The sequence below is a fragment of the Poecile atricapillus genome, chromosome Z (genome assembly GCF_030490865.1).
Source record: "Poecile atricapillus isolate bPoeAtr1 chromosome Z, bPoeAtr1.hap1, whole genome shotgun sequence".
NCBI classification, from domain to species: domain Eukaryota; kingdom Metazoa; phylum Chordata; class Aves; order Passeriformes; family Paridae; genus Poecile; species Poecile atricapillus.
The window spans coordinates 29,031,283-29,057,695 of NC_081289.1; the positions used below are offsets into that span (position 1 = coordinate 29,031,283).

General features: G+C 45.9%; 6 protein-coding genes across 6 annotated transcripts; 3 read left to right on the plus strand and 3 right to left on the minus strand.

Moving 5' to 3' along the window:
* Positions 1–1,787: 1,787 nt before the first annotated feature.
* On the plus strand, positions 1,788–3,797 carry LOC131573072 (histone H1.10). Its single transcript, XM_058826666.1, has one exon. It carries the CDS (start codon positions 2,909–2,911, stop codon positions 3,572–3,574), a length of 666 nt encoding a protein of 221 aa, XP_058682649.1. The 5' UTR covers positions 1,788–2,908; the 3' UTR covers positions 3,575–3,797.
* A 1,190-nt stretch (positions 3,798–4,987) lies between these two features.
* Positions 4,988–5,465, minus strand: LOC131573090 (histone H2B 1/2/3/4/6). The gene has a single exon (XM_058826687.1). The coding sequence runs from the start codon at positions 5,448–5,450 to the stop codon at positions 5,070–5,072; it is 381 nt and encodes a 126-aa protein (XP_058682670.1). The 5' UTR covers positions 5,451–5,465; the 3' UTR covers positions 4,988–5,069.
* Positions 5,466–5,669: 204 nt separating this feature from the next.
* Positions 5,670–6,416, plus strand: LOC131573085 (histone H2A.J). The gene has a single exon (XM_058826681.1). The coding sequence runs from the start codon at positions 5,776–5,778 to the stop codon at positions 6,163–6,165; it is 390 nt and encodes a 129-aa protein (XP_058682664.1). The 5' UTR covers positions 5,670–5,775; the 3' UTR covers positions 6,166–6,416.
* A 5,225-nt stretch (positions 6,417–11,641) lies between these two features.
* LOC131573096 (histone H4) lies at positions 11,642–12,091 on the plus strand. The gene has a single exon (XM_058826694.1). It carries the CDS (start codon positions 11,678–11,680, stop codon positions 11,987–11,989), a length of 312 nt encoding a protein of 103 aa, XP_058682677.1. The 5' UTR covers positions 11,642–11,677; the 3' UTR covers positions 11,990–12,091.
* A 317-nt stretch (positions 12,092–12,408) lies between these two features.
* On the minus strand, positions 12,409–13,639 carry LOC131573079 (histone H3). Its single transcript, XM_058826674.1, has one exon. The coding sequence runs from the start codon at positions 13,402–13,404 to the stop codon at positions 12,994–12,996; it is 411 nt and encodes a 136-aa protein (XP_058682657.1). The 5' UTR covers positions 13,405–13,639; the 3' UTR covers positions 12,409–12,993.
* A 1,988-nt stretch (positions 13,640–15,627) lies between these two features.
* On the minus strand, positions 15,628–16,321 carry LOC131573095 (histone H4). The gene has a single exon (XM_058826692.1). The coding sequence runs from the start codon at positions 16,026–16,028 to the stop codon at positions 15,717–15,719; it is 312 nt and encodes a 103-aa protein (XP_058682675.1). The 5' UTR covers positions 16,029–16,321; the 3' UTR covers positions 15,628–15,716.
* Positions 16,322–26,413: the final 10,092 nt, after the last annotated feature.

Sequence of the window (26,413 nt, forward strand, 5' to 3'; positions counted from 1 at the left end):
AAAGATACAATAAAGGATGCTGACACACAATGCCCGAGGCCAGCTGCCAAGACTTCCAATGTCTCAGGCTACTAAGGAAAATCAGAAGTGCAACTCAAAATAGGGAACAGGGAACACGAGGATTGACAGCGATGCACCCAGAGCTAAAAGTGAGAGAACTCCTACATTCTACCCTTGAAATAATTTAGATGACAACCTTCACAATCTTCTTCTTATGCTTTTCTTACAAAAAAAAAAAAAAAAAAAAAAAAAAGGACAAAGAAACCCAAAATCCATCCAGAAACGTTTCTATGCCTTTAAAAGTTAGCACAGAGTAGGGACAACAATCCTTATCTGCTGCGGGTGGGGTTCCAATGACCGCTACTTAAGGAGCAAGATCTGAGATCTCCCATCGCTTTCTTCTTGTGTCTTTATCTCTGACCTTTATCCGGTCTGTTTATGGGGGAAGGGAAGGAAAGCTCTCCTCTCCTGATGAGCTGAGAACAGGTTTACTAAAAGCAAGCCTGAATGGAACCTTGCCCAAATGAGTGAAGTGAGGGAGGAGGATGCACCCCTGGGGTTCCAGCTGCATTCCTGCAGGAGCGGCTGCTGCCCGCGCCCGCTTGATCCCAGTTTCTCGAGCACTTTCAAGCGTAATAAAGCAGTCCCAGAGCTCTAACACCAAACTGTCAAAGCTGCAGGGATTAAAGCACATTAACCTAAGTCTTTATTCTCTGAAGAATGTACATCACATTAAACAGGCTCGGATAGATGGCAACACTTCCCGGCTCACTTTTGCATCACTTAGTCACATTCTGCTTTATCTTTGTTCATCTAGACTGGAAAATATGCATAGTGCCCTCATCCTACTACTTTTTTACCTTTGAAACATATTCATAGTGTTCACAGGACTTGCCACACTGAACTTTCAAAATCTGCAGCTACTTTGGACTTGGTCTAGTTGTTTATGTGGGATCAATGTCATGTTCACGAGAAGCATGGCAGATTTCACAGCCCACTTCAATATGCCTTTCAGTCTGTTTTTTACTGTGGAGTCCTGACAAATCTAATTTTTTCCAATCTCTGCTTTCCATTCCTCCCCTTCAAAGTATTTATTACTTCACCTGCATGCAAGCACAACAAAATGAAAATAGAAATAAAAGAGAATATGGAAGAGCCACAGTTTATTGTTTTCACCTGTAATTTCAATGTATCATTGTCATTTTAATCTGTCTCATTTAAATTAAAACTGCTGTTTATACTGTCAAGTATAACTTCATTGTGTCTTCAACATTCAGTGTACCAAAATACAAGTCAGGGCCCTTTGTGACATACTTCATGTCATCTTGAATCTCAGATTTATCCAGGTCAGAAAAGATGTTCCATTGTTGAAATAGCCCGCTGACATTTTGCATGACAAATTTTTACAAAGTACATTGTGGTAAAATATTAAGTTTGATCTTAACTTGTTCTTTCAAACCAAGGAGAAAAAAAATCTGTCTGCTTTTTAATTATAAATAAATAGAGGCTTTTGTTTTCTGATTTAATAACAAATTAACCTAAACAATTCACTACAGTCCTTAAAAATTTTAATTAATTTCTGTTGTCAGTTTATGGGACTCAATAATTAAGTGGGATTATGATAATTAAAACTGACTCTGATTTATGAGTTTTGTCTTGAAATTATTTCAATATTCTTAGGCTTGGGATGAAAACCTCAATAGTGAATTTTTTTCCTTTTCCTCCAAAGAAAAGAATTGGAGGAATATGAAACCTATGGAAAAAAAACCAACAGCAACAAAAAATCCCACCCCAAACACACAACCGAAACACAGAACCACAACAGTCAGTGTCCAAATATTTTAAGTTATATTGAAACTAAAGCATTCTCTTCATGAAGGCAAGATTTCCACATTATTTTATTTATTGTGTGATCCCTGATGTTTCAGCTGGCTCCATGAATGTTTAAGCAGTATATAACACATACCAGTGTATCAATACCTGTAAGATATTTTTCCTCTCCGAGTCTGCTCTGATGTTTCTGTAAGTCATAAAGAATAGCATCCACTATTATAACCGAGAAAGTGTTAAACCAGCAGTTTATCTGGAATTTTTAGGCATTAACTAGGCATTAACAGCTTCATTTTACAGACAGACTATTTGTAAAAATGTCAAAATCTTTCTATCCACTTATAGAACACCACACAAAAAACCAAAACAAAATAACACAAAAAAATAAACAACAAAAAAAAGCATAACACTAGCAAGTTCCAAACACTTTTCAACAGTATATATATTCCTCTGAAGGTGTCTTCCTTTCCCGAAACAAGAAAATATGTTGAAATACTGTATCCTTAATAGTTAAAGATATGGTTAAGAGAGCCGAATCTTTATCCATATTCAAAGCTCAGCCATGAAATTGTGTTACTTCCTTGTCTTTGAAATCAATTTACGACAAAAATACTCTAGCTGCTCACTCGGTTTCTGTCCTAATCCGAAGAAAACCCCCCAAAGAGTAAGCCTGCAGTACGGGGGAGACTTTTTATCTACGCGTTTTATTTTAATTTAGAAGGAAAAACAAAAGTTTGCCGTTCCCGGGGTCTCTCTGGCTTCACAACGCGGGGTTAAAAACAGCTTTTCTCGGCCATCTGTGGTCCAAACAGCAAGAAACTTGCCCGAATGAAAGTCCACCGTCTTCTCTTCACTCTCCGAAGAAACCGGGGTGATTTTACGGCGCCCGTTTTACGAAAAATATGAATTTATAACTCCGAAGAAACACAGACTCGGAGGAGGAAAAGCTCTTCCTGGCTAACAGTTAGGCGGGCTCTGCAAAGCACCAATCACAGATCACCGCTTCGCTATAAATTCAGGCATCGGGGTTACTGTAGCCCAATTACTTTCTTTTGATTAGGAAGAAGTCTCTGCAGCGATGTCGGAGACCGCTCCCGCCGCCGCTCCCGCTGTCGCGGCCCCCGCCGCCAAGGCCGCCGCCAAGAAGCCGAAGAAGGCGGCGAGCGGCTCCAAAGCCCGCAAGCCCGCGGGGCCCAGCGTCACCGAGCTCATCACCAAGGCCGTGTCCGCCTCCAAGGAGCGCAAGGGGCTCTCCCTCGCCGCGCTCAAGAAGGCGCTGGCCGCCGGCGGCTACGATGTGGAGAAGAACAACAGCCGCATCAAGCTGGGGCTCAAGAGCCTCGTCAGCAAGGGCACCCTGGTGCAGACCAAGGGCACCGGCGCCTCCGGCTCCTTCCGCCTCAGCAAGAAACCCGGGGAAGTGAAGGAAAAAGCCCCTAAGAAGAGAACGGCTGCTGCCAAGCCCAAGAAGCCGGCGGCTAAGAAGCCCGCCAGCGCTGCCAAGAAGCCCAAGAAGGCGGCGGCGGTGAAGAAGAGCCCCAAGAAAGCCAAGAAGCCGGCGGCTGCAGCTGCCAAGAAAGCAGCGAAAAGCCCTAAGAAGGCGACAAAGGCTGCCAAGCCCAAAAAAGCGGCGGCAGCAGCGAAGAGCCCGGCTAAGGCGAAGGCGGTGAAGCCCAAAGCAGCCAAGCCCAAGGCGGCCAAGCCGAAAGCAGCCAAGGCAAAGAAGGCAGCTCCCAAGAAATGAAGTGTTGAAGTGGAAATACTTTTAAACCCAACGGCTCTTTTAAGAGCCACCCACTATTGTCCCCAAAAGGGCTGATACACTCCGGCACTGAGGTCGGTGCCTGCAGCAGAGCCAACTATTCGCCACTATCTGTGTGGGACGTTCGTCTGTGGAGTGGATGGGACGCTAAACTTCCGGCCGTGGTTTTACACTAGGACTTGGAAAAATAAAAGTTTACATTCCCTGTGAAAACGCTTACTAAAGGCTGTTTTGTTTTTTGGTTTCTTTTTGGTTGGTTTTTTTTTTGTTTGTTTTTTTTTTTTTTTTTTTTTATGGCACCGCAAGTGGGAGTATATGTTAAAGGGACTGCTTAAGGGCGGGTACCTTTCTGGGGCGTGGAGGTTCCTTTCGTTGCTCTAAATCAGCGCGATTCCTGACAGCACGGATGCGACTGCCACACCTCTTAGTGACCGCAGCAGGGAACTGTCAGCACGGCTCCTCCGCTTCCTTGGCAATGACCTTCCCGCTTGCCATCGCTGTCGTGGGGCAGCTCTCAATTTCGGCGTGATTTCACCCACCTACATTTCCGAGGAGGCGAGTGTCGGGGCGGGAGGAGGGTCGGAGCTGCCAGCGCTCCTCTCCCGCAGTCTGGCGGGCCGGGGCTCGGCCGGGGCTGTCCCGGAGCCCGCGGGCGGCAGCGCAGAGGCGGAGCGGCGCAGAGCCCCGAGCAGCACCGGGGGCTGCCCGGACCCGCCTCAGTGGCTGCTGGGAGAGGCCCCGGCCGCTCATTGGGCCGCTGGGAAATTTGGAAAAGCCCGCGCTGCAGAGAAAGGGGTGGGGAAGAGGGGGGAGGGGAAGGAAGGAGGGAGGAACGGAGGGGGGGCTCGGAGCGCTGCCCGCCCTGTCTCCGAGCCTAACCCTGCTCCCGGGTCCCCCCGTTCCGTGAGATCTCATACCCTTAAAGAGTCTGCCCCATCTCAGTGGTGTAACTCCTTCCCCCAGTCCTCCAGTCCCTGTCTTTTCATATACGAGGCAAAATGTTTCAGCTAAAGAGAATTCCGAAATATCTATACAAAAAGTGAAGAGGGTCAATTGTTTTTCCCTCCGCCTCTTTAAGAAATTTATTACAATTTCCTTTTATTTTCTTGAAGCATGTTTGCTTATTCAACTGTGAAGCTCCTAATTTCTATGGAACAAACCATGAAGTATTGTCTCACACCTTTACTGTAAAAAGATTTAATATTGTGTCCGTGCTTTGGAAAACTATTTTAACTTCTATATTTATGAATAGTGAGTGCATTAATTACCTGTAAATTGCAAAATACTCCAAGATTTTATAGATATCATTGCAGGATTAAGTAACCGATTAAACTTCTGTTTAAAATTCTACTTATATTTCCTAAATGAATTACCATACACAAGGAAACCGAAGCAGTACTGTGTTAAAGCTCTTTTATAGAATATGTGGGTGGCTCTTAAAAGAGCCTTTGGGTTGAGAGTGACGGTCCGAGACGCCCTACTTGGAGCTGGTGTACTTGGTGACAGCCTTGGTGCCCTCGGACACGGCGTGCTTGGCCAGCTCGCCGGGCAGCAGCAGCCGCACGGCCGTCTGGATCTCCCGCGACGTGATGGTGGAGCGCTTGTTGTAGTGCGCCAGGCGCGACGCCTCGCCGGCGATGCGCTCGAAGATGTCGTTGACGAAGGAGTTCATGATGCCCATGGCCTTGGACGAGATGCCCGTGTCGGGGTGCACCTGCTTCAGCACCTTGTACACGTAGATCGAGTAGCTCTCCTTGCGGCTCTTCTTGCGCTTCTTGTCGCCTTTCTTCTGCGTCTTGGTCACCGCCTTCTTGGAGCCCTTCTTGGGCGCGGGGGCGGACTTGGCCGGCTCGGGCATTTTGCAAGCGTTTTTTCTCCGGGAGAAAGCTCAGCACATAAAATGGCCGCAGCGCCCGCTATTTATAGAGACGCCGTATGCAAATTTCAGTCTCCGCACCTTGCAATGTGACTGGACCATCCCATAGTGGGCGTGTCCTGGCAGCTGATTGGTCGCCGTACGATCCGTCCGCTCATTGGTTGTTTCAGCAGAGCCCGGTTGCAGCCAATCACGGAGGGCTCAGCCCGCCCAGGGAAGCGATAAAAGGGGAGGAGCGCTTGCGTCAGTATGAGTGTCCCGGTTCTCTGCCTTTTGTGCGTTCTGTGCTGCATCCAGCGCTTCCAGCATGTCCGGCCGCGGGAAACAGGGAGGCAAAGTCCGAGCTAAAGCTAAGTCGCGCTCGTCGCGGGCCGGGCTGCAGTTCCCCGTGGGCCGCGTGCACCGGCTTCTCCGAAAAGGTAACTACGCGGAGCGGGTGGGTGCCGGAGCTCCCGTCTACATGGCGGCCGTGCTGGAGTACCTGACGGCCGAGATCTTGGAGCTGGCGGGCAACGCGGCCCGCGACAACAAGAAGACGCGCATCATCCCCCGCCACCTGCAGCTCGCCATCCGCAACGACGAGGAGCTCAACAAGCTGCTGGGCAAGGTGACCATCGCGCAGGGCGGCGTGCTGCCCAACATCCAGGCCGTGCTGCTGCCCAAGAAGACTGAGAGCCATAAAGCTAAAAGCAAATAAGTTGGCGAGCAAAGCTTCTCAGACTTTGCACGATGTAACATTTTAAACCAAAGGCTCTTTTCAGAGCCACCCACATAATCAGAAAAGAGTTGTGTTGCTTTCTTTACAAAGGCGTTCTGGTGCCGAGTCTTCAATAGTACTAAGTTTAACTCGAACTTGTATTATAGTGCTTTAAAATCTGGTTTATACTGAAGAGGACTGATGTATTTGCTTACTGACCTGTGTTTTTAAATGAGCCTTAGTGTTTTCATTGTGGTTTTTTTTATTATTAGTGGAATGCTCAGTAGAGGTGGTTCTTTAGGATTCTGCTCAGCTGTCATGGTCCCACAGCTTTAGTTATGATCTAGAAAACAGAATGGTGGCTAAAGCACAGGTGGGAGTGGCAAAAGCTCTGCAGCTTGAAGATAAACAGGAGAACATCCTAAACCCCAGATAATAGCTACATCTAACCATGTAAAAAGGCTTTCTTCATTCCCTCTAAAGGCCTTTGTCCTTTAAAAGATGCTAAGTTCCGTAGTTCTTAAGTTTATGTCTTAATAAAATGAGGAAAGCTTTTGGAAAAATGGCATTTTGTTTACATCTCTAGGTAGTCAAACCTGCACTCTAAAGCAACAGTGTAACACTTTCATTGAGGAACACCTTGTAGGGGTAGTATATTCCCATTTTAAGTAACATTTTCAAACTTTCTTCTCATAATTCTCTCACTATTCATTACTGCGCCTCTAGTTGCATTAATTAATTGCAGATAATTCTGTGTTTTCTATATTGTTGGCACAAATATCACCTAGGAGCACAACGTCAAATTTCTTCATTATTATAAACTATGAGAAAAACTGGCTGATTCCTTTTTCCTTGGATATTCCCAGAAGCCTCATCTGATGGTCTGTAGCACACTGCATTGAGGTGATTGGTCTCATCTCTGCTCTTTGCATCCCCTGGAGAGGAGGAGGAGTGCTCTGGGCTTGGGGGAAGGCAATGCTCCCACTGTGCCTCTTCACCGTCCCCAAGCTGTAGCTGAGAGGCCTTTTAGGCAGCATTGAGCCATGGCCAAAGTGGGGCATGAGGGATCATTTGTGGAGAGAAACATAAAAAGGGAGTTGCTGGAGCACCAGACTACTCTTCTACAGCAATGGTGTCTCTGTCTCAAGGTTTTGTTTGTAAATGGACACGTTTAGGGTTGTAGCGGTTTTAGTATGCTGTTTTATTGATCATAATTTGCTAGTTAAATATCTCCTGGCTCTTACACTTCTTTAAAAACTGCAATGGTAATTAAAATTTTATTTTAAAATGCATGAGCCTTCTTTACCTAATTTCCAGAAGAGATTTCTACATATGTGTTTGTCAGAAAATTTCAGTCTCAGAATGGTTTGGGTGGGAAGGGACCATTAAAGATTATCTTGTCCAAAACCCCTGCTGTGGGCAGGGTTACCTTTCACTAGCCCAGGCTGCTAAAAGCCCCATCCCACCTGACTCTAGGGATGACATCTTCTAGGGATGGGGCATCCACGTTTCCTCCAGACAGCATTGTTCAGTGTCCTACAAACCTCCTTGCAAAAACCTCCTTACTGATATCTTTCAGTTGAAAATCATTGTCCTTCCTCCTCTCCCCACAGGCCTGAAGAGAAATCTTTCTGTACTGAAAGCCTGCAACAGGGTTTCCTCAGAGCCTGCTCTTCCCCTGGCCAACCAACCTCAGCTCTCTCAGCCTTTCTTCATGGGAGAGATGACCTAGATCTGATCATTTTTGTGGCCCTCTCTGGACCTGCTTGGACAGATTCATGTCTTTCTCGTGCCAGAAGATCACAGAGCTGCACGCAGCGCTCCAGGTGTGGTATCAAGAGAGTTGAGTAGAACAGGAGAATCACCTTCCTCCACATTAGGATGGGCTTTCTGGGCCGTGTGTATCTACATCAAAGCACTGGAATTCCAGAGAAAGGCCAGGGGGGTAGAGGTATCTAAGCTGTAGTTAGATTTCTCTGGACAAGCTCCGGTATGTGGAGGTCAAAGTTGGTAGCACAAGAGAGGACCCCATCCTCTGAGTGTGGAGCTAAGTCCAGTATATCCCCCGATTTTTCCTCTCATCTGACCAGAAATGCATTATTTGCTTCAAAAATTCATTCCAAACACTTATTGTACTCATTTGTCTTCTCACCTCAGTACCTGGAGTTTCATCCTCTGTGATACTTAGATCCATTCCTTAACACTCCCTGGATTTGTCTAAGCCAGCAGAGGTTTCACTAGTGGCTAACCTGGTGATGCCATCAACACTGATGAGGTCTGAAATGTAAAAGTCTGGTAAATTCAGATGGATTATATGGTAGCGCTTTCAAGCAAATTCCAGTGGCTGAAGGAATGTAGCCAAACAAGCTTAAATAAATGAATTTATCTCGTTTGCATATGCAACAAGCAGTAGGAAAGAGGAAAACCATATCATGTGGTACCTTAGCTGTGTCATTGGGTTCCAACGCACCTTCACATCACAAAGAATTTGTGACAAAAGAAAAGAGAAACAACAAACCCACAACCAAGGTCCCTCAAATGTTATAGATCACAGTTACGTTTGGGGATAACTCAGTAATGTCAGTCTATATATCAAAAGACTCAAAAAACTGCATAGTTAAAAATTTGAAGAGCTTTTTTACCCATTTTCATCTATATTACTTGCAACTCTAGCAAAAATGTACCTATTAAGCAGCTCTCACATTACTTTAGTCTGCATATTATTATACCTATTATGACAGTTGTAGCAGATATAGAGATGGATTTAAATTGCCACTTAAGCTCTCAAGAAAACTATGAGCAGCTTTGAAGTTGGTTATATCATACTGATGCAATGATTTTTTTACTCATTACATACCCTCTTGTGCAGTCATGGTGAGATGTTGCCTTATTGTAATAGACAAATGTATTTTCCTCATTTTAGTTTAATGAGGAACTGGGGTAACTGTACTAATTAATCCACACTTGAAAAGCCACAGATTTATATATATATATATATATTTTTAATGGAGCTGAGTTTTGCAAATATTTCCTTTCTCATTTAGCCCCCAGTGCTGTGTGCCCAAATTCCTGAGGAAAATGTAATATCTATAACATGCAGATTCGGCACTAATCTTTGATCCAAAATAATTATCTCAGATCAACAGCTTTATTAGGGATTATATTCAGCAGCAAAATTTTCTTTCTTGTCTTTTTTTAATTATTTTTGCCTAAGCAAATGCTCTGATCCATGAAAGAACTGAATACATCCCTAACAGACACACCTGTGAAATGTGTCCGTGCACTCTCGTAGCAAGGCATAGGCAAGGCAGCCTTCTAGAAGGCATGATGTTAAATTATACTTAATGTACTACACTTATTGAGGAAAGGGCTTTGCAGCTGTTTAATTTACTTGAAACAACTGGTCTCAGCCTCTCCATCACCCATCTCTGGCAGAAATGGAAGGGGATTTTCCAAGTCTTGCAGTGATTATACTGCTGGAAGGAAAATTTATGCTAGGATGCCCACTACACATTTAGGAGGCCTTAGGAATAAATTATTATTTTGACATACCAAAAGATTTTGCATCATTTCTCGTGGCTTTTTTAATTAATCAGAATGTTGTTTATAACTGCCTCAGGAAACATAGTAAGACACAGATTTTCAGATACAAAGAACAAAGCACACTTTGTGGAGCCAAATGGGAATGTTAAGCACCAGCCTGGCAGGTCCTCTAGAGACAAATCTTCCAGTTAGTAAATAAACAGTCTTAGTTCATTTTGTTCAGTCAAAAAAGCAAACCTAATCTAAATTAAAGATATATTTTCCTCTTTATACTATATATATGAGTGGCAATTCTTTAAATTTGAAAGAAAAAGGAATTCACAGTGATACTTATAACAAGATTTATACCTCTTTGGCACCTGTAACTGAACACATGACTATCTCAATTGCATTTCCTCCTGAATTTAGGGAATATTTTATTCCCAGAAATATTTTGGAGGTGCTGCCAAGGTTCTCTACATTATATTAAAGAATAAATTTGAATTAATAACTGCACAAATTTTATAGGATATGAAATTTTATAAAGGTAGACATGTTTAAATGTCCATTTAAATTTAAATATATAAAAATCATATAAATTCTAATATACTAATAAAATAAGAATTGGCAAGCACTTTAGACATATCAGTTCTATTCTGTGTGATATTTAAAATCTTAACAGATTTAATTTAGAAATACAGTCTCATATGTCTCTCTGTTTATTCATTCACTTGACAAATACAGTCCAATATATACTGTAAGCAGCATGGACGCCGTTTTCTGCAAAAGTGTGAAACACACGGCAAAATTTCTGGCTTCCTCATTGGAATAAGAATTGTTTGGCTCGCGTTGATTATCCACATGTCACAGAGCCAGCAGTTTGTGGTATCCGGAACGTTTTCTCTCGCCCGCTGGATCTCGGTGTACAGCTGCGGACACTCCCTTGTGAGGCTGCCGGGAGCGAGCTCCGCGGGGCTGGGCCTGCCTCAAAGGACGCTCCCTTCCGCACCCTCCAGCGGCCCCTCCGAACCTCCCTGGGTACACCTTTCCCCCCGGAGCCCCTCTCTGAGCGCTGCCCCCGCGGTCAGGGCCCGGCTCGCTGCTCCCCTCGCACCGACCTGCAGCCGCTCCGTGCGAACGGGAAAGCACGGATCGCTCCGTGCCCGGGCCCCAGCACCGCCGCACGGAGGAGAGGCAGCTCTGGGAGCGTCCGGGCAGACAAAGGAAACGCGAAGCCGCCATGGCCGAAGCAAACAAAGACAGAGCTGCCCGAGAGAGGCTCCTCCGTGGGGCTCCCCGCGGGCGGGAGGTGGAGGAGCGGCGGGGAGGGGCGGCAGCGCCCAGCCAGCCCCGGCATTGGTCGGATTTTGCCGCAGAGCCGCGGGAGGGACGAGGAAGGGGCGCTGCAGCTCGAAACGCGGACCGAGGGTCGCAGGTCCCCCTCTTATTACTGACGGAGACCCAGAGCTGCTGTGAAACTGTGTCCAGCGCAGGGAGCAATGGGCAGCACGGGAAAGCAGCAAAGGGACGAGTGGGCTGAGAGCGGGCAGGGACAGTGTAGCGCGGCCCGACATAAACTGAGTTGGTTAGAACCCGCTGCTAAAATTGCCAACATTGTACGTTCAATCCCTGTATGAGCCAACCCCTCAAGGGTTGAGCGCGACGATCCTTGTGGAACCCTTCCCTTCTCTCAGAATGTTCCGTGATACGGTCACCGCGAGAAGCGCGCGACGAGCCCAGACCCGCTCGGGAGGGGCAGAGCCACCTCACGCGCCAGTGAGCCACGGCCGGGAAAGCGCCTCGGCCAAGTATCGCGAGAAGTCCGTGAGGAGCGGCGCGAGAGGGGGGAAGAGGAGACGGACAGGCGGGCAGGAGCACGAGACCCCGCCTCCTGCTGCTGCAGTCTTCAACCAGGTCGGACCCACGGCAATAAAGAGAGGAGCGCCGACGAGGCGCGGCATACTCTGTTTGGTTTTCATTAGCCGTGATAATGTCTGGTAGGGGCAAGGGCGGCAAGGGGCTTGGCAAGGGCGGCGCCAAGCGGCACCGCAAGGTGCTCCGCGATAACATCCAGGGTATCACCAAGCCGGCCATCCGCCGCCTGGCTCGGCGCGGCGGCGTCAAGCGCATCTCGGGGCTGATCTACGAGGAGACGCGCGGCGTGCTGAAGGTGTTCCTGGAGAACGTGATCCGCGACGCCGTCACCTACACGGAGCACGCCAAGAGGAAGACGGTGACCGCTATGGATGTGGTGTATGCCCTCAAGCGCCAGGGCCGCACTCTGTACGGCTTCGGCGGCTAAACTTGGTTTTAGCTATAGGTCAGCGCTTTTACAATACAAAGGCTCTTTTCAGAGCCACCCACAAATTTCAAAAAAAGAGCTTTATGTCGCTAAATTGTTACCTTGCTGCTTTTTATGTGATCTTTCTGGTTCTAGAAAAACAGGACAGCATTTTGTTTCTCCTGGTTCCCCAGAAGCCCAGAGTTAATTCTCCCCAGTCCTTCCAAAGAAGGATAGTCGCTTTTGGGTAGTCGGGGATATCTCGTCGTTATTCGCAAAACGAAACTGGGACAATGGGTGTACCGCTTCCCTGGGGGCTCACGGTGCTATAGGGAAATAATTTCTGCTGGTTACATCCTTGATTTCCCCATTTCCCTCCACGGAGCACTACCCGCTCAACACAGACCCTCTCTCCGAAGGGCAATGGAAGGGATACACAGGCCAGAAAAAACAGCGGGGGCACATCGGGGGGAACTGCGGTTGCCGTAGCCGCTCTCGCCGCACCAGTTCTTCCGTGACATCCTGGACGGGGAAGGAAGCTCCCGAAATGGCGGCGCTCTCTCTGCCGTTCGGTGGGCGGGACAGAGCGGGAAGAAGAAACAGCCAAGAGCAGCCGGTACCGCCCTAACGACTGCACATCAAAGACGCTGCGAGCCCGCCGCTCCAAAGCCCTGCCCTCCTCCCCCGCCCTGCTTCTGGGGCTGCCTGTCCTCTATGGACCGCTCTCGCCTGCACCCAGCACAGCCCCTGACACCCCTCCTAGCGCCGGCTGCTTTGCACGGTGAACCTCACGATCACCAACACATCCGGGCTGCCGGGGACTGCCAGGGCCGGACACCGCGGCAGACCCGCACTCCCCCCAGTGACCCCGGAATCGGCACGGCCTCGGCACTGAGCAGTGCTCGGCACGGGCTGGGCTGCCCGTGCCCGCTCCGTCCTAACACAGAGACAACAGCTCTTCCCAGTGACCTTGTGGTGGCTCTTAAAAGAGCCTTTCGGTTTGAAGGAGAAGGGCAGGAGACACCTCAGGCGCGCTCGCCGCGGATGCGGCGGGCCAGCTGGATGTCCTTGGGCATGATGGTGACGCGCTTGGCGTGGATGGCACACAGGTTGGTGTCCTCGAAGAGCCCCACCAGGTAGGCCTCGCTGGCCTCCTGCAGCGCCATGACGGCCGAGCTCTGGAAGCGCAGGTCCGTCTTGAAGTCCTGCGCGATCTCGCGCACCAGGCGCTGGAAGGGCAGCTTGCGGATCAGCAGCTCCGTCGACTTCTGGTAGCGCCGGATCTCGCGCAGCGCCACCGTGCCGGGCCGGTAGCGGTGCGGCTTCTTGACGCCGCCCGTGGCCGGCGCGCTCTTGCGGGCAGCCTTGGTAGCCAGCTGCTTGCGGGGCGCCTTCCCGCCCGTCGACTTACGCGCTGTCTGCTTCGTACGCGCCATACCGAACACCCCCCGTGACCCACAACAAAGAGCAGAGAACAACACCAGTGGCCTGGAAAGACGGCTCCCGGCTCTTATTTATATCCAAAGGCTGCCTATGATTGGCTGATGGAAACGGCCGCGCTCAGGGGGACGGTTTGAAAATCGCGCGTTAACCCCTCTAATGCTGAGCCCTGCTCTATAATACCTAGTCCAAAGCAGCCTTTTCTCTTGGTTTTCCCTTTCTTCCGAGGCGATGTTTATACTTATTAACTACTCCTCATAGTTAATAACTCTTCTACTTAAGTTAGATAAAATAGAACTTAATTTTCACAGAATAACAGATAAGACATGTTTGTAGGTAGGTTTGCTTACTGTTGTCTTATTTGCTGTACATACTGGTTACTTTTATTTTCCCATCGTATATTTTTATGGAAGCAGTAATAAAGGAATCGGGTGCTTTGTATGCAACCTGAAGGGAAAAGTCGAGTGGTGGGATTTTTTATTCTGCTTGGGCTTGTTTTTTTCTGTTCTGCTTTCTTGTAGTTTTGGTGAGGGGGTTTATTTCATTTGTGTTGTTTTTTTTTCTTTTTTTGTCTTTTTTGTTTGTTTGTTTAGTTTGTTGTGGGGTTTAGGGGGATTGTCTTTCCCTTCAATAAATGCATTATATGTAATTAAACTGCTTAAAATGCGAAGCTGCAAGTACCATTCGGAAACAACTTCGGAAAAATGAAATATTAGAAATAGAAGAGATACTAGTAAAACACTGACACATGTTAATGTTCCTCTAAAAAAAATGAAGCATTACAAGATTTATTTGCGAAGACTGGCTCGGAGCGACTTCATTTAGTACCCAATTAAATTCTCCGTTTCTGTGGCCAATCAGCGGTGGGGAGGCGGGGTCGCCGTCAGGAATAAATAGAGCTCGCAGAGCCGCCTTGCAACTCTCTCGGTCCGGTTGTTGGGAGCAGTTGGGTATGGCGCGTACGAAGCAGACAGCGCGTAAGTCGACGGGCGGGAAGGCGCCCCGCAAGCAGCTGGCCACCAAGGCTGCCCGCAAGAGCGCGCCGGCCACGGGCGGCGTCAAGAAGCCGCACCGCTACCGGCCCGGCACGGTGGCGCTGCGCGAGATCCGGCGCTACCAGAAGTCGACGGAGCTGCTGATCCGCAAGCTGCCCTTCCAGCGCCTGGTGCGCGAGATCGCGCAGGACTTCAAGACGGACCTGCGCTTCCAGAGCTCGGCCGTCATGGCGCTGCAGGAGGCCAGCGAGGCCTACCTGGTGGGGCTCTTCGAGGACACCAACCTGTGCGCCATCCACGCCAAGCGCGTCACCATCATGCCCAAGGACATCCAGCTGGCCCGCCGCATCCGCGGCGAGCGCGCCTGAGGTGTCTCCTGCCCTTCTCCTTCAAACCGAAAGGCTCTTTTAAGAGCCACCACAAGGTCACTGGGAAGAGCTGTTGTCTCTGTGTTAGGACGGAGCGGGCACGGGCAGCCCAGCCCGTGCCGAGCACTGCTCAGTGCCGAGGCCGTGCCGATTCCGGGGTCACTGGGGGGAGTGCGGGTCTGCCGCGGTGTCCGGCCCTGGCAGTCCCCGGCAGCCCGGATGTGTTGGTGATCGTGAGGTTCACCGTGCAAAGCAGCCGGCGCTAGGAGGGGTGTCAGGGGCTGTGCTGGGTGCAGGCGAGAGCGGTCCATAGAGGACAGGCAGCCCCAGAAGCAGGGCGGGGGAGGAGGGCAGGGCTTTGGAGCGGCGGGCTCGCAGCGTCTTTGATGTGCAGTCGTTAGGGCGGTACCGGCTGCTCTTGGCTGTTTCTTCTTCCCGCTCTGTCCCGCCCACCGAACGGCAGAGAGAGCGCCGCCATTTCGGGAGCTTCCTTCCCCGTCCAGGATGTCACGGAAGAACTGGTGCGGCGAGAGCGGCTACGGCAACCGCAGTTCCCCCCGATGAGCCCCCGCTGTTTTTTCTGGCCTGTGTGTCTCTTCCATTGCCCTTTGGAGAGAGGGTCTGTGTTGGGCGGGTAGTATTTCCCTATAGCACCGTGAGCCCCCAGGGAAGCGCTACACCCCTTGTCCCCGTTTCGTTCTGTGACTAAAGATGAGATATTCACTCTCCTGCCCAAATGCTATTTTACTTCTTCTTTGGATGAAGTAGGGAGAAACAGCTATCAGTTTCGAGAAACAAAATTTTTTTGTATATTTCAAGGACCTCGAAAATAATAGCAAAATTGCTAGGCTAACAGTGATATAAAGCTCTTTTTTTGAAATTTGTGGGTGGCTCTGAGAAGAGCCTTTGAGCTGTAAATGTGTTAAGTTATAACTGGAACAGAATTTAGCCGCCGAAGCCGTACAGAGTGCGGCCCTGGCGCTTGAGGGCGTACACCACGTCCATGGCAGTCACCGTCTTTCTCTTGGCGTGCTCCGTGTAGGTGACGGCGTCGCGGATCACGTTCTCCAGGAACACCTTCAGCACGCCGCGCGTCTCCTCGTAGATCAGCCCCGAGATGCGCTTGACGCCGCCGCGCCGAGCCAGGCGGCGGATGGCCGGCTTGGTGATGCCCTGGATGTTATCGCGGAGCACCTTGCGGTGCCGCTTGGCGCCGCCCTTGCCGAGCCCCTTGCCGCCCTTACCCCTGCCAGACATGATCCTGCTACAATCGACCACTGCTCAGTGTCGCTTCTCTCCCCCTGCTCCTCCCTTTATTGCCGTGGGTCCGACCTGGTTGAGGACTGCGCCGGGGCGGGCTCTGCGCGCGCCCTTCCCCCCGCGGGCCGCCGCTTTCCCGCCCTCTCTCCCCGCGGGGCCGCGCGCGCTCCCGGCTCGCGCCCGGCCCCGCCCCCGGGAGCCCAAAGGCGGCCGGGCCCGGAGCGGCTCCCGGCGGAGTCACCCCGGGCCCGCCGCGCTCCGCCCGCCCGAGGAGCTCTCGCTGCCCGCAGGGAGCCGAGCGGGGCCTGTCGGCCGCGGGACTGCGGCAAAAATCGGCCCGTGGCGGCGGCGGGGCCCGGAGAGCCGCGTCCCGCCCGCACTGCGCCGCCGCCATCGAGTTGCGCCCCAGCAAGGGCCCGGCCAGGCTGGGGAGAGAGCGGCTCGTGCTCCCGCTACTACGGTAAATGCACCCTTTTCTACCGAAGGATGAGAAAGGGGGGTAATGGGCTCCGATTTTTTTCTTTTTTTCCCCCCCGAAAGAGACACCTTTTTTTTTTATTATTATTATTTTTATCTGTGAAGGGAAGCGTTGCCGTGTCCCACATCTCTGTGTTAATGATCACTTGGCATTGTGTTTATGGCACGAAGGAACTTATTCGTGCCTCTTTGTGATGTACCCATGAAAAAAATCTGCATTCTGTCTGCGCTTTTAAAGATGTTGCAAGTCTTTGATAATTTCCATATTCCTATTCTTTAGTGAAGCATAACAAAGCCTTACTTTTGCCGTTTCTTTCTTCACATTATATCACTTTTTGAACACAAAAAATGGGATGGAGGTGTTACTTTGTGCTGAGTTTCCTCTTGGCCCTGCGAGTCCATTATGCTGCAGTGACTCTTGGAAGCCTTCAAGCTTTTCATGTGCACACCTACTTTTACTTTTTCTGAGTTATTATTTAAATTTACCATGAATATATATTTGAGGTGTTTTTACTTTGTTCTGTAAGGATTGTCAAGTAAATGCTATCCCGTACAGTTCCTATATACCATCTTTCTTAGCAGGAGTTTTCTTCTGGTCAATTATACTTCTGTGCAGTGCACAGATTTAGGGTTTTTTGCTGGTCAGGTATTTCCCAATTTGTTTGATCGTCCCCTTCTTTTCCCTATTTCCAATGGATGCCTGTTACCATACAATTCTTCTTGAATGTGAAAAGGTTATGTTAGCCCCATAAAAACCACTGTGAAGAAAAATAATTCCAACCCAGCCAAAACCAATGCATTTAGAATCAGTCTTTGCACAATATTTATTATTCCACGTATTCAAGGGAAAAGAAAAGATTTATGTGCAGTTGCTCCCCCGCTGTCACTGCATTTATGGGTTACAACATAGAATGCAGTAGAGAACTCAGTAAAATTTCTCCATACCTTTAAACATATTATTCTCTGCCTATTACTGCTCTTCGTATTTGACATCACATACCTTTTCCTTGGCAGTAGTGAGTGTGGCTTTCTATCTATATTCAGATGAAATATTCTATAAAAATATTCTATATTTTGGTCTCTTCAGAACTCCTGTACGAATTATTTTTCCCTTTTCATGTGGCATATCTGGTTTTAATCAAGTTATTTTTGGCACATCTGCTCTATAGCTTTGCTTTAATTTCATTTCAAATGTATAGGTGCTAATATTCTTGAAAAATATTCAATTAAAAAATTTAATTTTATTTATGTGGTTTAATGAGAATAGTCATTCTGCCTTGCAAAATGCCCAGTTCACATAACTTGCTCAGTGTTAATTGCCATTTTGCCAAAAAGTTGCAATCTCTTTTAGAATCTATTTCTTGATGCTTTTTAGATTACTAGATCTCTTCGTGTGGTGCTTATTTTGCAGTTAATATTTTCCCCATTAAATTAAGCCTTTGCTTACTTTTAAGTCATATTTTCTTGATCTTCTCTGTGTAAGACCTCTTTAAATAATCAAGTTTTTACCATTATCAAGGGTGCATTACTTCTTGAGTATTCTTAAGACAAACTCGTATGAAGAACTGCAACAGGTATCAGTGTAATTTGTTCCTGAGTAATACCTTACCTTCAAAGGAATAAACCCCACAGATTATTTAGAGTGAATTTTCATTATGGCAGATTTTACATAGAAACTTTGTAGATATGACAGCAATACACAAGTACACAGAATAGATTCATGCATTAGAGTGTGCTTGGGTTATTTGAGGAAATATTCTATATTTCATGGTTGTCCTAGCAATGCTTACCCAAATTTATCTTTTCCACACAAGGTAGCTTAATTTTCATGTTTATATTTCAGCATACTTTATTTGTGTATTACTTTTGTTACATCTGTGGGTATAAAGTAACAGCATGTATATTATTGAAGTATTAGGACACTTCTGAAAGTAGACAAAATTAAACCAAAAGGAGGAGCAGACAACATGTTTACAGGAGCTCAAACCTTTCAATGTTATTGAAAAGAAAAAATGAGTTCTAAGAAATTTGAATTCACTGAATTCTGAAATAACATTTCATTTTCTATATAACATCTTTTATGGCCAGTCTCATGTTTAATGGCCAGTGTTCATCCTTCACTCCTGGTGGTTCATCTACATGGATTATTTTTTTTACTCAGAACCAATAAGTGAGTATGTGGACTACAATGTTTTATCTGTTATCCATCCATCCATCCATCCATCCATCCTTTCCTGTTAATCAAGACAATAGGAGAAGAGCTTTTACTGATTGGGTTGCATTAGCTGGAAGAGCCCTGAGCTGAGTCCCCTGATGTGGGCAGGCAGTCAGGGCACACTGCAGGGCAGGAACAGGTTGGGGCATTTTGGAGAGAGCCCACAGCAGGCTGAGGGTCAGATGGAAGAGTTAACAGAAAAGAAGCCAGCAGGATTCTTGTGTGTCCGTGAGAAGAAAAAGAAGATAAAGGTAGAGGAAAACAAGGAACATCTGTGCTGAGAAAAACACCATGGAAAAACAAGATCTATCCGTATTTTGGATTTTTGGGGATACTTTCTCAAAACAGTGCTTCTGCCAATGGACTTGAGGGGTGGTGTGGTGATGGTAAATTAAATGGGGTGCACTATAAGGCCAGAAGGGTATAAAAATGCTGTGTACAGGCACAATAAAATCTTGGATGAAGTTTCTTATGGATCTGCTTTGTGTCACATCTGCTCCAACAGCGACAGGGGATGGCAGGAATGAGTGAGACAATGACTCCACTTCTTTGCCCACTCTAGGAGTGTCAGCAGATTTTAGCACTTATCTTCCCCCCTCCATCTGTTTTCAATCTCTCATCCTGACATTTCTCCCAACATTCCTGTCCTTCCTAAAAGACAACCATCCCCATGAAGAGGCTCTTGAGATAATGTGATTTTTCAAATTTGTTTTTTCTTTAATGATCTGCTTTTCTTTTAAGTAAAGCTCTTAGCTGAGCTGAAGGAGTTACTGATCTCTCAGTGGATCTGCCAGCACATGTAGTTTCATGCCCTTAGGAGAATTAATATTAACTCAGGAAGTCCCTGTGGTGTTTTTTAAATCAGCTAAAAGTATTCTGATGGAAATACTGAAAATTTGAGATACAGATTTGATTCATATCCTAAAGCAAAAGCTTATGATAGTGCAACTTGATTTAGATGAAATATTTGTGAGAGAAAGGAATAATCTTTTTTTGCATCATCTTCCTAGGGAGATGAGCATCCCAGAGCAGTATCATATGAAATGTACAAGCCCAGCTAAAAATAGAGATGGATTGTTGCCAAGAGCGATGATCAACATGACTAGACATTACAGAAGTTGTCTAATTCCATGGAGAGAAAAAGAAAATATTTTTGAAAGTTGCAGTACAAGCAAAATTAAGGCTTTGTGCACCCTTACTGATATGGAGACTCCAAGCTGTCAATCCCTGCCCATCCCACGATCCAGGACAGTGAGGACAGGCCCCTCAGCATGGCCAGTGGTTATTCCCACATAATAAAGGGAAATCACACCTTTCACACCTCAATATGTGTCTAAATTGCTGCCAATTGCTCCGTCCTAAATTGCTTCATCCTAATTTTCATTCTCATTTACCTGGACTAATCCAGGTAGCTGTGTGCTCAAGGCCAGAGCCGATACCCTTAGAGTTGCACTCCTCTAGGCAAAGCTGGACACCAGCATTGATCACATGTCCAGTCCCAGTGGAGTCCATCTCTGACAGAGCATTAAAAATCACATTAAAATAATATATGTTCTTTTCAGCTACGGTGCTTAAAAGCATTCTCTTTTTATGCATTGATGTGTTTATGCAGAAACCCTCAGTGGATCTTGCTGGTTATCCCCAAATTCAGAGACACAGACAAAGGACAATTTAAGCTGAAAATAAACAAACATAAAATCCAAAACAACACCACACAGGAGAAAGAGAGTTACCAGTCATTTATGAGGTAATAACTTTTTTTCCCTCTTATTAATTTTTCTATGTAAATATAGTAATTAAATATTGATCTTATTAACACTATGCACTGCTGCTTCTATTCTGTATGAATTTCTTGTGGCTACAAGGTCCTTCAGCAATTAGCAGTCTACACTCACACACAGGATTAGGAATTAAGGGGAACTTCACTGCCCATAGACATGTGGACTCAGACTTCTGGATCCTAATGATTTGGGTGATCAAATGGCAAATCCAACCATCCTTTTGGTGAGGAACAAAATAATTATTTGTTTTCCTGTTATGCAACAGGGAACTTGCCATGGCCTGTATTGCACAAACATTTTGGGCTCTCTATCTTTGGGTGTTTTGGGTGTCATTAAATAACAATAGACTTCAGAATTTTCATTTATTTACTTTTTATCAACCATAGTTTTCACTGAACTGTCCTCCTCTTTTGCCGGATTCCTAGCTCACTCTTCAGAACTGTCTCACCACCATTTTCCACCTTTACTGCATCTTCTGGTTTGATCCTAATTAAAAAAAAAAAAAAAAAAAGTCTTCCCACATTTGAAAAGCACAAATAAATAAAACAAACGTGTTAAATGCTCAGAAGCACTACAGTGAAAGTTAATGTCTAGAACCCCCAGAAGAGAAACAGAGAATAAACCAAGATTTTGTATCTTTGTACCATTGCAGCATTGTTTGAAATAGTTCCACCCAGCACAATGTGCACATTTCTGGCCTCTAAATAAACTATTGCAAGAGGTAAAGATATTTCTGTGAAAAGTGATAAAGGTGATTTAATGCTCAAAGTGGCTTATCTACTAAGCATACTAGGACACCTTCAGAACAATGACCACTATTGACTGAAGATGTTCTTTCTTATCTTTATCTGACCTAGGAGGTCAGTGGTTAAATCTATCAAACTTAGTGAAGTCTAATCTAATTATAAAATTAGTTACAACCTAAAATTTCTGGTATCAGAAATGCTGCCTGAATTTCATAGGCATTTTCTTTCATTTTCTTAAGTAAATGGATCCTTACTGTGTAGGCTTTTTTCAAACCAGAAAGATGATGTGTGGAAAGAAGAAATCAGTGCCATCTCCTCACAGAAATCAGTTCTGGACTACACAGCTTCTTGCACAAGTCCTAACACTGCTGGTAAATAGCTCATAAACCAATCTGTTCCAATACATGCATGTCCTGAGGATCAAGTCTGGTTTTTCCGTAAGGTAAAATAAAAACAACAAACCCAAAACAACTAAAAAATCCCCTCCCCAAAAACCAACATTCCCAAGCAAAACACTGACCCTACCCTTCCCTCCCCCCAGTTCCCCCAACCCCAGCCAAAACACAAACAAACAAACAAAAAACTTACCCTCAGAAAAGCTCCTATTCCAGTGCTTCATTTCTGATATTTTTTCCTGGGCTTCCCAGTTGCCAGCACCCTGATTTGTGCTGCTATTCTCATGATTCTCTCAGAAACTACTTGTGAAGGCCACAGAGGAATCCCATGACAGGAAAAACCTGTAGCTTCTATAAGAAGAGGATTTATTTTCTATTTGAAAGCTCTCCCTACATGAGAAAAGAGGTGTCATTTGTATGCAGAGTGCAGAGGCCTGAAACAATCAAAGATGTGATACACAGAGGTGCCTCCTGGAGAGGAAAAAAAATGTTTGTTTGCATCAGCCTCGTTACTATGGCAGTGTTTCTGTACCATGCAGCCATGCATCAAGTTTTTTAGGACAGAATGGACACGAGGAAGGGAAGGATGTAATGATCATGGGCTCCTGATAGAAGTATTTTATCAGGTAGGATGGTCCATTGCTCTCTCAGCTTTGAAACCTGCAGAACCGAAATAATATTTTCTAGCAGAGCAAGCTGGAACATCCCAACTGCTCCTTATGCAGAAACCCTCAGCAGGTCTTGCTGGTTATCCCCAAATCCAACTGCTCCTTGGGTTATTTTGGTCTCGTGGTGGGTTGTTTAGGGTTTCCTTTGCTTTTGTTTGCTTGTTGGGTTTTTTTTTCCCCCTTTAGCCTGGGCAGCAGCCACGGGATTAAATAAACGGCGGTCAAAAACCACCAGCTTGCACTTGATAAAAAGAACACTAGAAGCATTCCAAAAGCACAGGCTGGTTTTCAGAGCAGTCAGAGAGAGATGCTGGTCACCCATGGCCCTGTGGCCCAGCAGATTCACCTCCCTCGGCTGAGGGTGAAGGAAAGGAAAATAACCGGGGGGCGCGGCTGGGGAAGCCGAGCAGGGAAGGGAACCACAGCGAGCCACAGGGTAAGGGAGGGAGAAGGAGGAGGAGGAGAAGGAAGAAGAGGAGAAGGAGGAGGAGGGAGGGAAGCTGTTTCCCGGGCAGGATTGGCTGGAAATTGCTGCAGCCCGGGCGGGTGGTGCTGCGGCCCCGCTCCCCGCCGGGCCCCGGAGCGATGGAGCCGCCGCTCCGCCCGGCCGAGCCGCAGCGATGGCACAGAGGGAGAACAGCCCGGCCTTTAGCTGGGCTCCACGGCAATCCGCTCCCCTGCCCGTGACAGACGCGCTCAAAGCATCTCTTGTGCAACCAAACGCGGTTTTCTACCGCCGTTCTACAGCTGTAGAAGCTGCAATTGGCTCCCGCTTTGACCCAAACATCCCGGTCAGCAGCAATGTTCTCAAACCTGTGTCAATGGAGACAATTAAATTTCTTACATGTTCACCAAAGCCTAAGCTGACCTTGTGCTATGTATTGTAGAGAAATAAACAGTAACTCATTCTTTAAAAAGGGCTTTTGGTGTCTAAGCAGGTCTGGGTTTAAGTGTTTAAGTAAATCACTAATACTAAAGGTGTTATTCAAATTATTTATATAGAATAACACCAGATTTGTAAGATGTTCTAACTGTATTTTATTTGGGTATGCTATGTAAGGTTGCAGAAAGATACTAAAGAAACTAAAAATTTCAGTGAAGGAATTCGAGAGTCACTTAATAAAACAACTATTAAAACTTAACCTTTGCATAGACCAGATGATGCAAATTTTCATTTAAGTTTCACAAGGAAAAGCCTGGAGCATCCTGGGGATAGCATTGTAAATTCCATTCACGTTTGGGCTAGGTAAATAACCTAGCTTGCCTACATTGTTGATAAAATTTCTAGCCTAAAGCAAATTCTTATGAAAAAAAAAAAAAAAAAGAAAAAATTAAAACCTTCCCCCCAAGATTTTGGAAGACTGCTTGCTACCAAGGGAGTTGGTACAGTATTTCTATCCTGTCCTCAATCAGGTCACTAGAGAAAAATCAAGCATAGATAATCTTCTTATAAAACAAACAAAAAAAAACTCAAACAAAAAAACCTCAAAACCAAATCAGCAAAAAACAAACCAAAACAACATGAATAAGATTTCTGGGAGAAAATTAATATCCAAGGATATTTTTTCAGCACTCTATGGTTACTAAGACAAAGCCTAATAGTAAATGTTCTTTGATAACGTCACTTTTTTTAGACGTGATTCTCAGCATCCTTCTGAATGTTTCTGCAACTGAGCATAATTTGATTTTGTTTTTTTGTTTTTAATATTGTCTTGCATGTTATCGCTCCCTGCTTTATGGAAAACAAAATGCTATTGGGTAACTACAGGTTAAGTAACATTTACTTGGGAGCAAGCAATCTGAGAGACTGCACTACCTATGTTAAGGCTGGTACTTTACAGCATAAGAATATATTTTGTGTGGACTTCAAGGTTCAAAAGTGTATTAAGGTCATATGATATTAAATGTTTATTTCATGACCAAAAGCATCTGTGATGCACCGTTCTTAAATCTAAATCCTTCCTCCTTTTTGAGAATTCAGGTTGGCTGGATAGATTAAAGTAAATTTGGAAAGGGAAATTCCACATCTGCAACAAAATAAAATATTGTGCTTTCAAAAAACCACCACTTTGAACTCTCATTTGTCACATACTCAAAGAGGTCATGTAATAAATTTCTCTCTTCTATTTCAATGTATAAAAATCTTTTATTTAACTGTGGTATGCAGACAGAGAAGGTGTTCATTATAGCAAGCAGTTACCAGAGGTAGAAGAACATACGACCTTTCTACATTAATTGTGAATGAGTGATCAGGAGAAACACAGATATGCACTATTAATTTATTAATTGTACAAAAACCATTCCAGGCATAACTGAAGAAAGGTGAAGAAAAAGAGGATTTAGCATTCAGAACTCATCAGTTCTCCTGTACTAACAAAAATACACTTAAAGCCATCATGAAAATCCTGTTGGTGGCATAGAGGATGCAACAATATTTTAAAATCTCTGTATAAGGAAGCTTGAGAGGTCTCAAGAAGGAAACATGGCTAGAAAGGCAGGGAATGAAATTGTGAGTTTAATAAATTACACTACTGAGCTTAACGAGTTTTTAGTGACGAACATAACAGAAAATCAACAAACACTTTATACTAGATTGCAATCTACCCATATCTTATTTGAAAACTGTTAAAATACATGTGTTTTCAAATAATTTGTAAAACATGGGGAGAGGGGGTAGAAATAAGGGAAAAAACCAAAATAAGCAATTTCCAAGAGAAGCAGAACATAAATACTGAAGTGCCTGTGAAGGAAATATGAACATTACTCTTGAAAAGAAATGCTCCCTCCTCGCGCTGTGTTTTCAAGGGCAAAAATGAAACCCGGGAGGCCTCTGTTTCAGGATTTTCAAATGGCCCAATCAGAACCTTGCACAAACCAATTCCCTTCTCCAGGCCCATGCAATCTCTTCCTTCTCTACTAAATATACACCAATAGAAGGTTATTTTACCAAATATGCAAAATACAGCAAAATTGAGATTATGAAACAAAAACAAAACAAAACAAAAATAAATCCTGAAGTGTTTTAAGCCTAATTCTAGCCTCAAATTTCAGAATAGTTACTAATAAAGCCCTGCAGTTCCTGCTGCTTCAAAGTCCAGCTTTGAATGGTAGATGATTAATACCTAGTGCAATTTCTTTCAGCAGGACAGAGATGATTAAAAAAAGGAGGGGGGGGAAAAAATAAAAAGTCCTCTTCCTGTTTTGGGAATGAAAAGAGAAGCCAAAATAACAAACAAGAAAAAAAAAAAAAACACAAAAAAAAAAAAACAAAAAGAAAAAAAAAACAACCAAACACATCCAATGGAAAACAACTCAAACTGGAAATTGTTTAAGAATCATACACCGCTTAGAAACAGAGCCGAGATTCTCATCTTGTTTCCAAGCAAGACTTCAGCCGGGCACTCCCACGTTATCTCCCTCTGCTTGAAAAACATTTTCCATTAACAGAACGCCCCAGTGACTCACTCCTCCGCCTCCTGAGGCAGAACACTGAAAAGAAAAAAAAAAAAAAAAAAAAAAATAAAGAGGAAAAAAACAAAACAAAATAAAAAGGGCAAAAAAGCAGAGTTTTCCTCACCGTCGTTCTCAAGGGAGGATTTTAAAGAACAAAGAAAACCCCCTCCCCAGCCCTTAGGCAGCCTCGTTCCGAGGCTCCCGGCGTTGCATTCCTGCCTTCCCTTCGGGGAGTTTTCAGCATAAAACATTACTGAACGGAAAGAAAACCTAAAGCGTCATTTACCTACATCTATTCTAACAAAGGAGGGGACGGGGTGTTCTTTACAGTGGTGGGGGGGAAGGGAAAAACCCAGAATTTAACCTGTTCAGAGGAAAGAGAGGGGAGCTGTCGCCGTCTCCCAGCAGTGCGGCCGCTCCGAGGCACCAATGGCGGAGAAGCTCCTCCCTGTAAATCCCGACCCCTGGAGCATTGTCGTGATTTCTAAGTCCCTGGCACCCCAGGGAGAGGGGTGCAGTGGCCGGCAGCTTTAACCACCGCAGCTTTCCCATAGCCAAGGCCGTGCCCCGGTTCTCGGGGTGCAAGGAGCTCCCGCAGTCAAGCGGGCCCAGGCAGCCGTAGCGACCAAGGGCCCCAAAAAGGACAG

Bases quoted from the DNA above. Each gene is read 5' to 3' on its own strand.
- LOC131573085 (XM_058826681.1), top strand. From the start codon at position 5,776: ATGTCCGGCCGCGGGAAACAGGGAGGCAAAGTCCGAGCTAAAGCTAAG.
- LOC131573072 (XM_058826666.1), top strand. From the start codon at position 2,909: ATGTCGGAGACCGCTCCCGCCGCCGCTCCCGCTGTCGCGGCCCCCGCC.
- LOC131573095 (XM_058826692.1), bottom strand. From the start codon at position 16,028: ATGTCTGGCAGGGGTAAGGGCGGCAAGGGGCTCGGCAAGGGCGGCGCC.
- LOC131573096 (XM_058826694.1), top strand. From the start codon at position 11,678: ATGTCTGGTAGGGGCAAGGGCGGCAAGGGGCTTGGCAAGGGCGGCGCC.
- LOC131573090 (XM_058826687.1), bottom strand. From the start codon at position 5,450: ATGCCCGAGCCGGCCAAGTCCGCCCCCGCGCCCAAGAAGGGCTCCAAG.
- LOC131573079 (XM_058826674.1), bottom strand. From the start codon at position 13,404: ATGGCGCGTACGAAGCAGACAGCGCGTAAGTCGACGGGCGGGAAGGCG.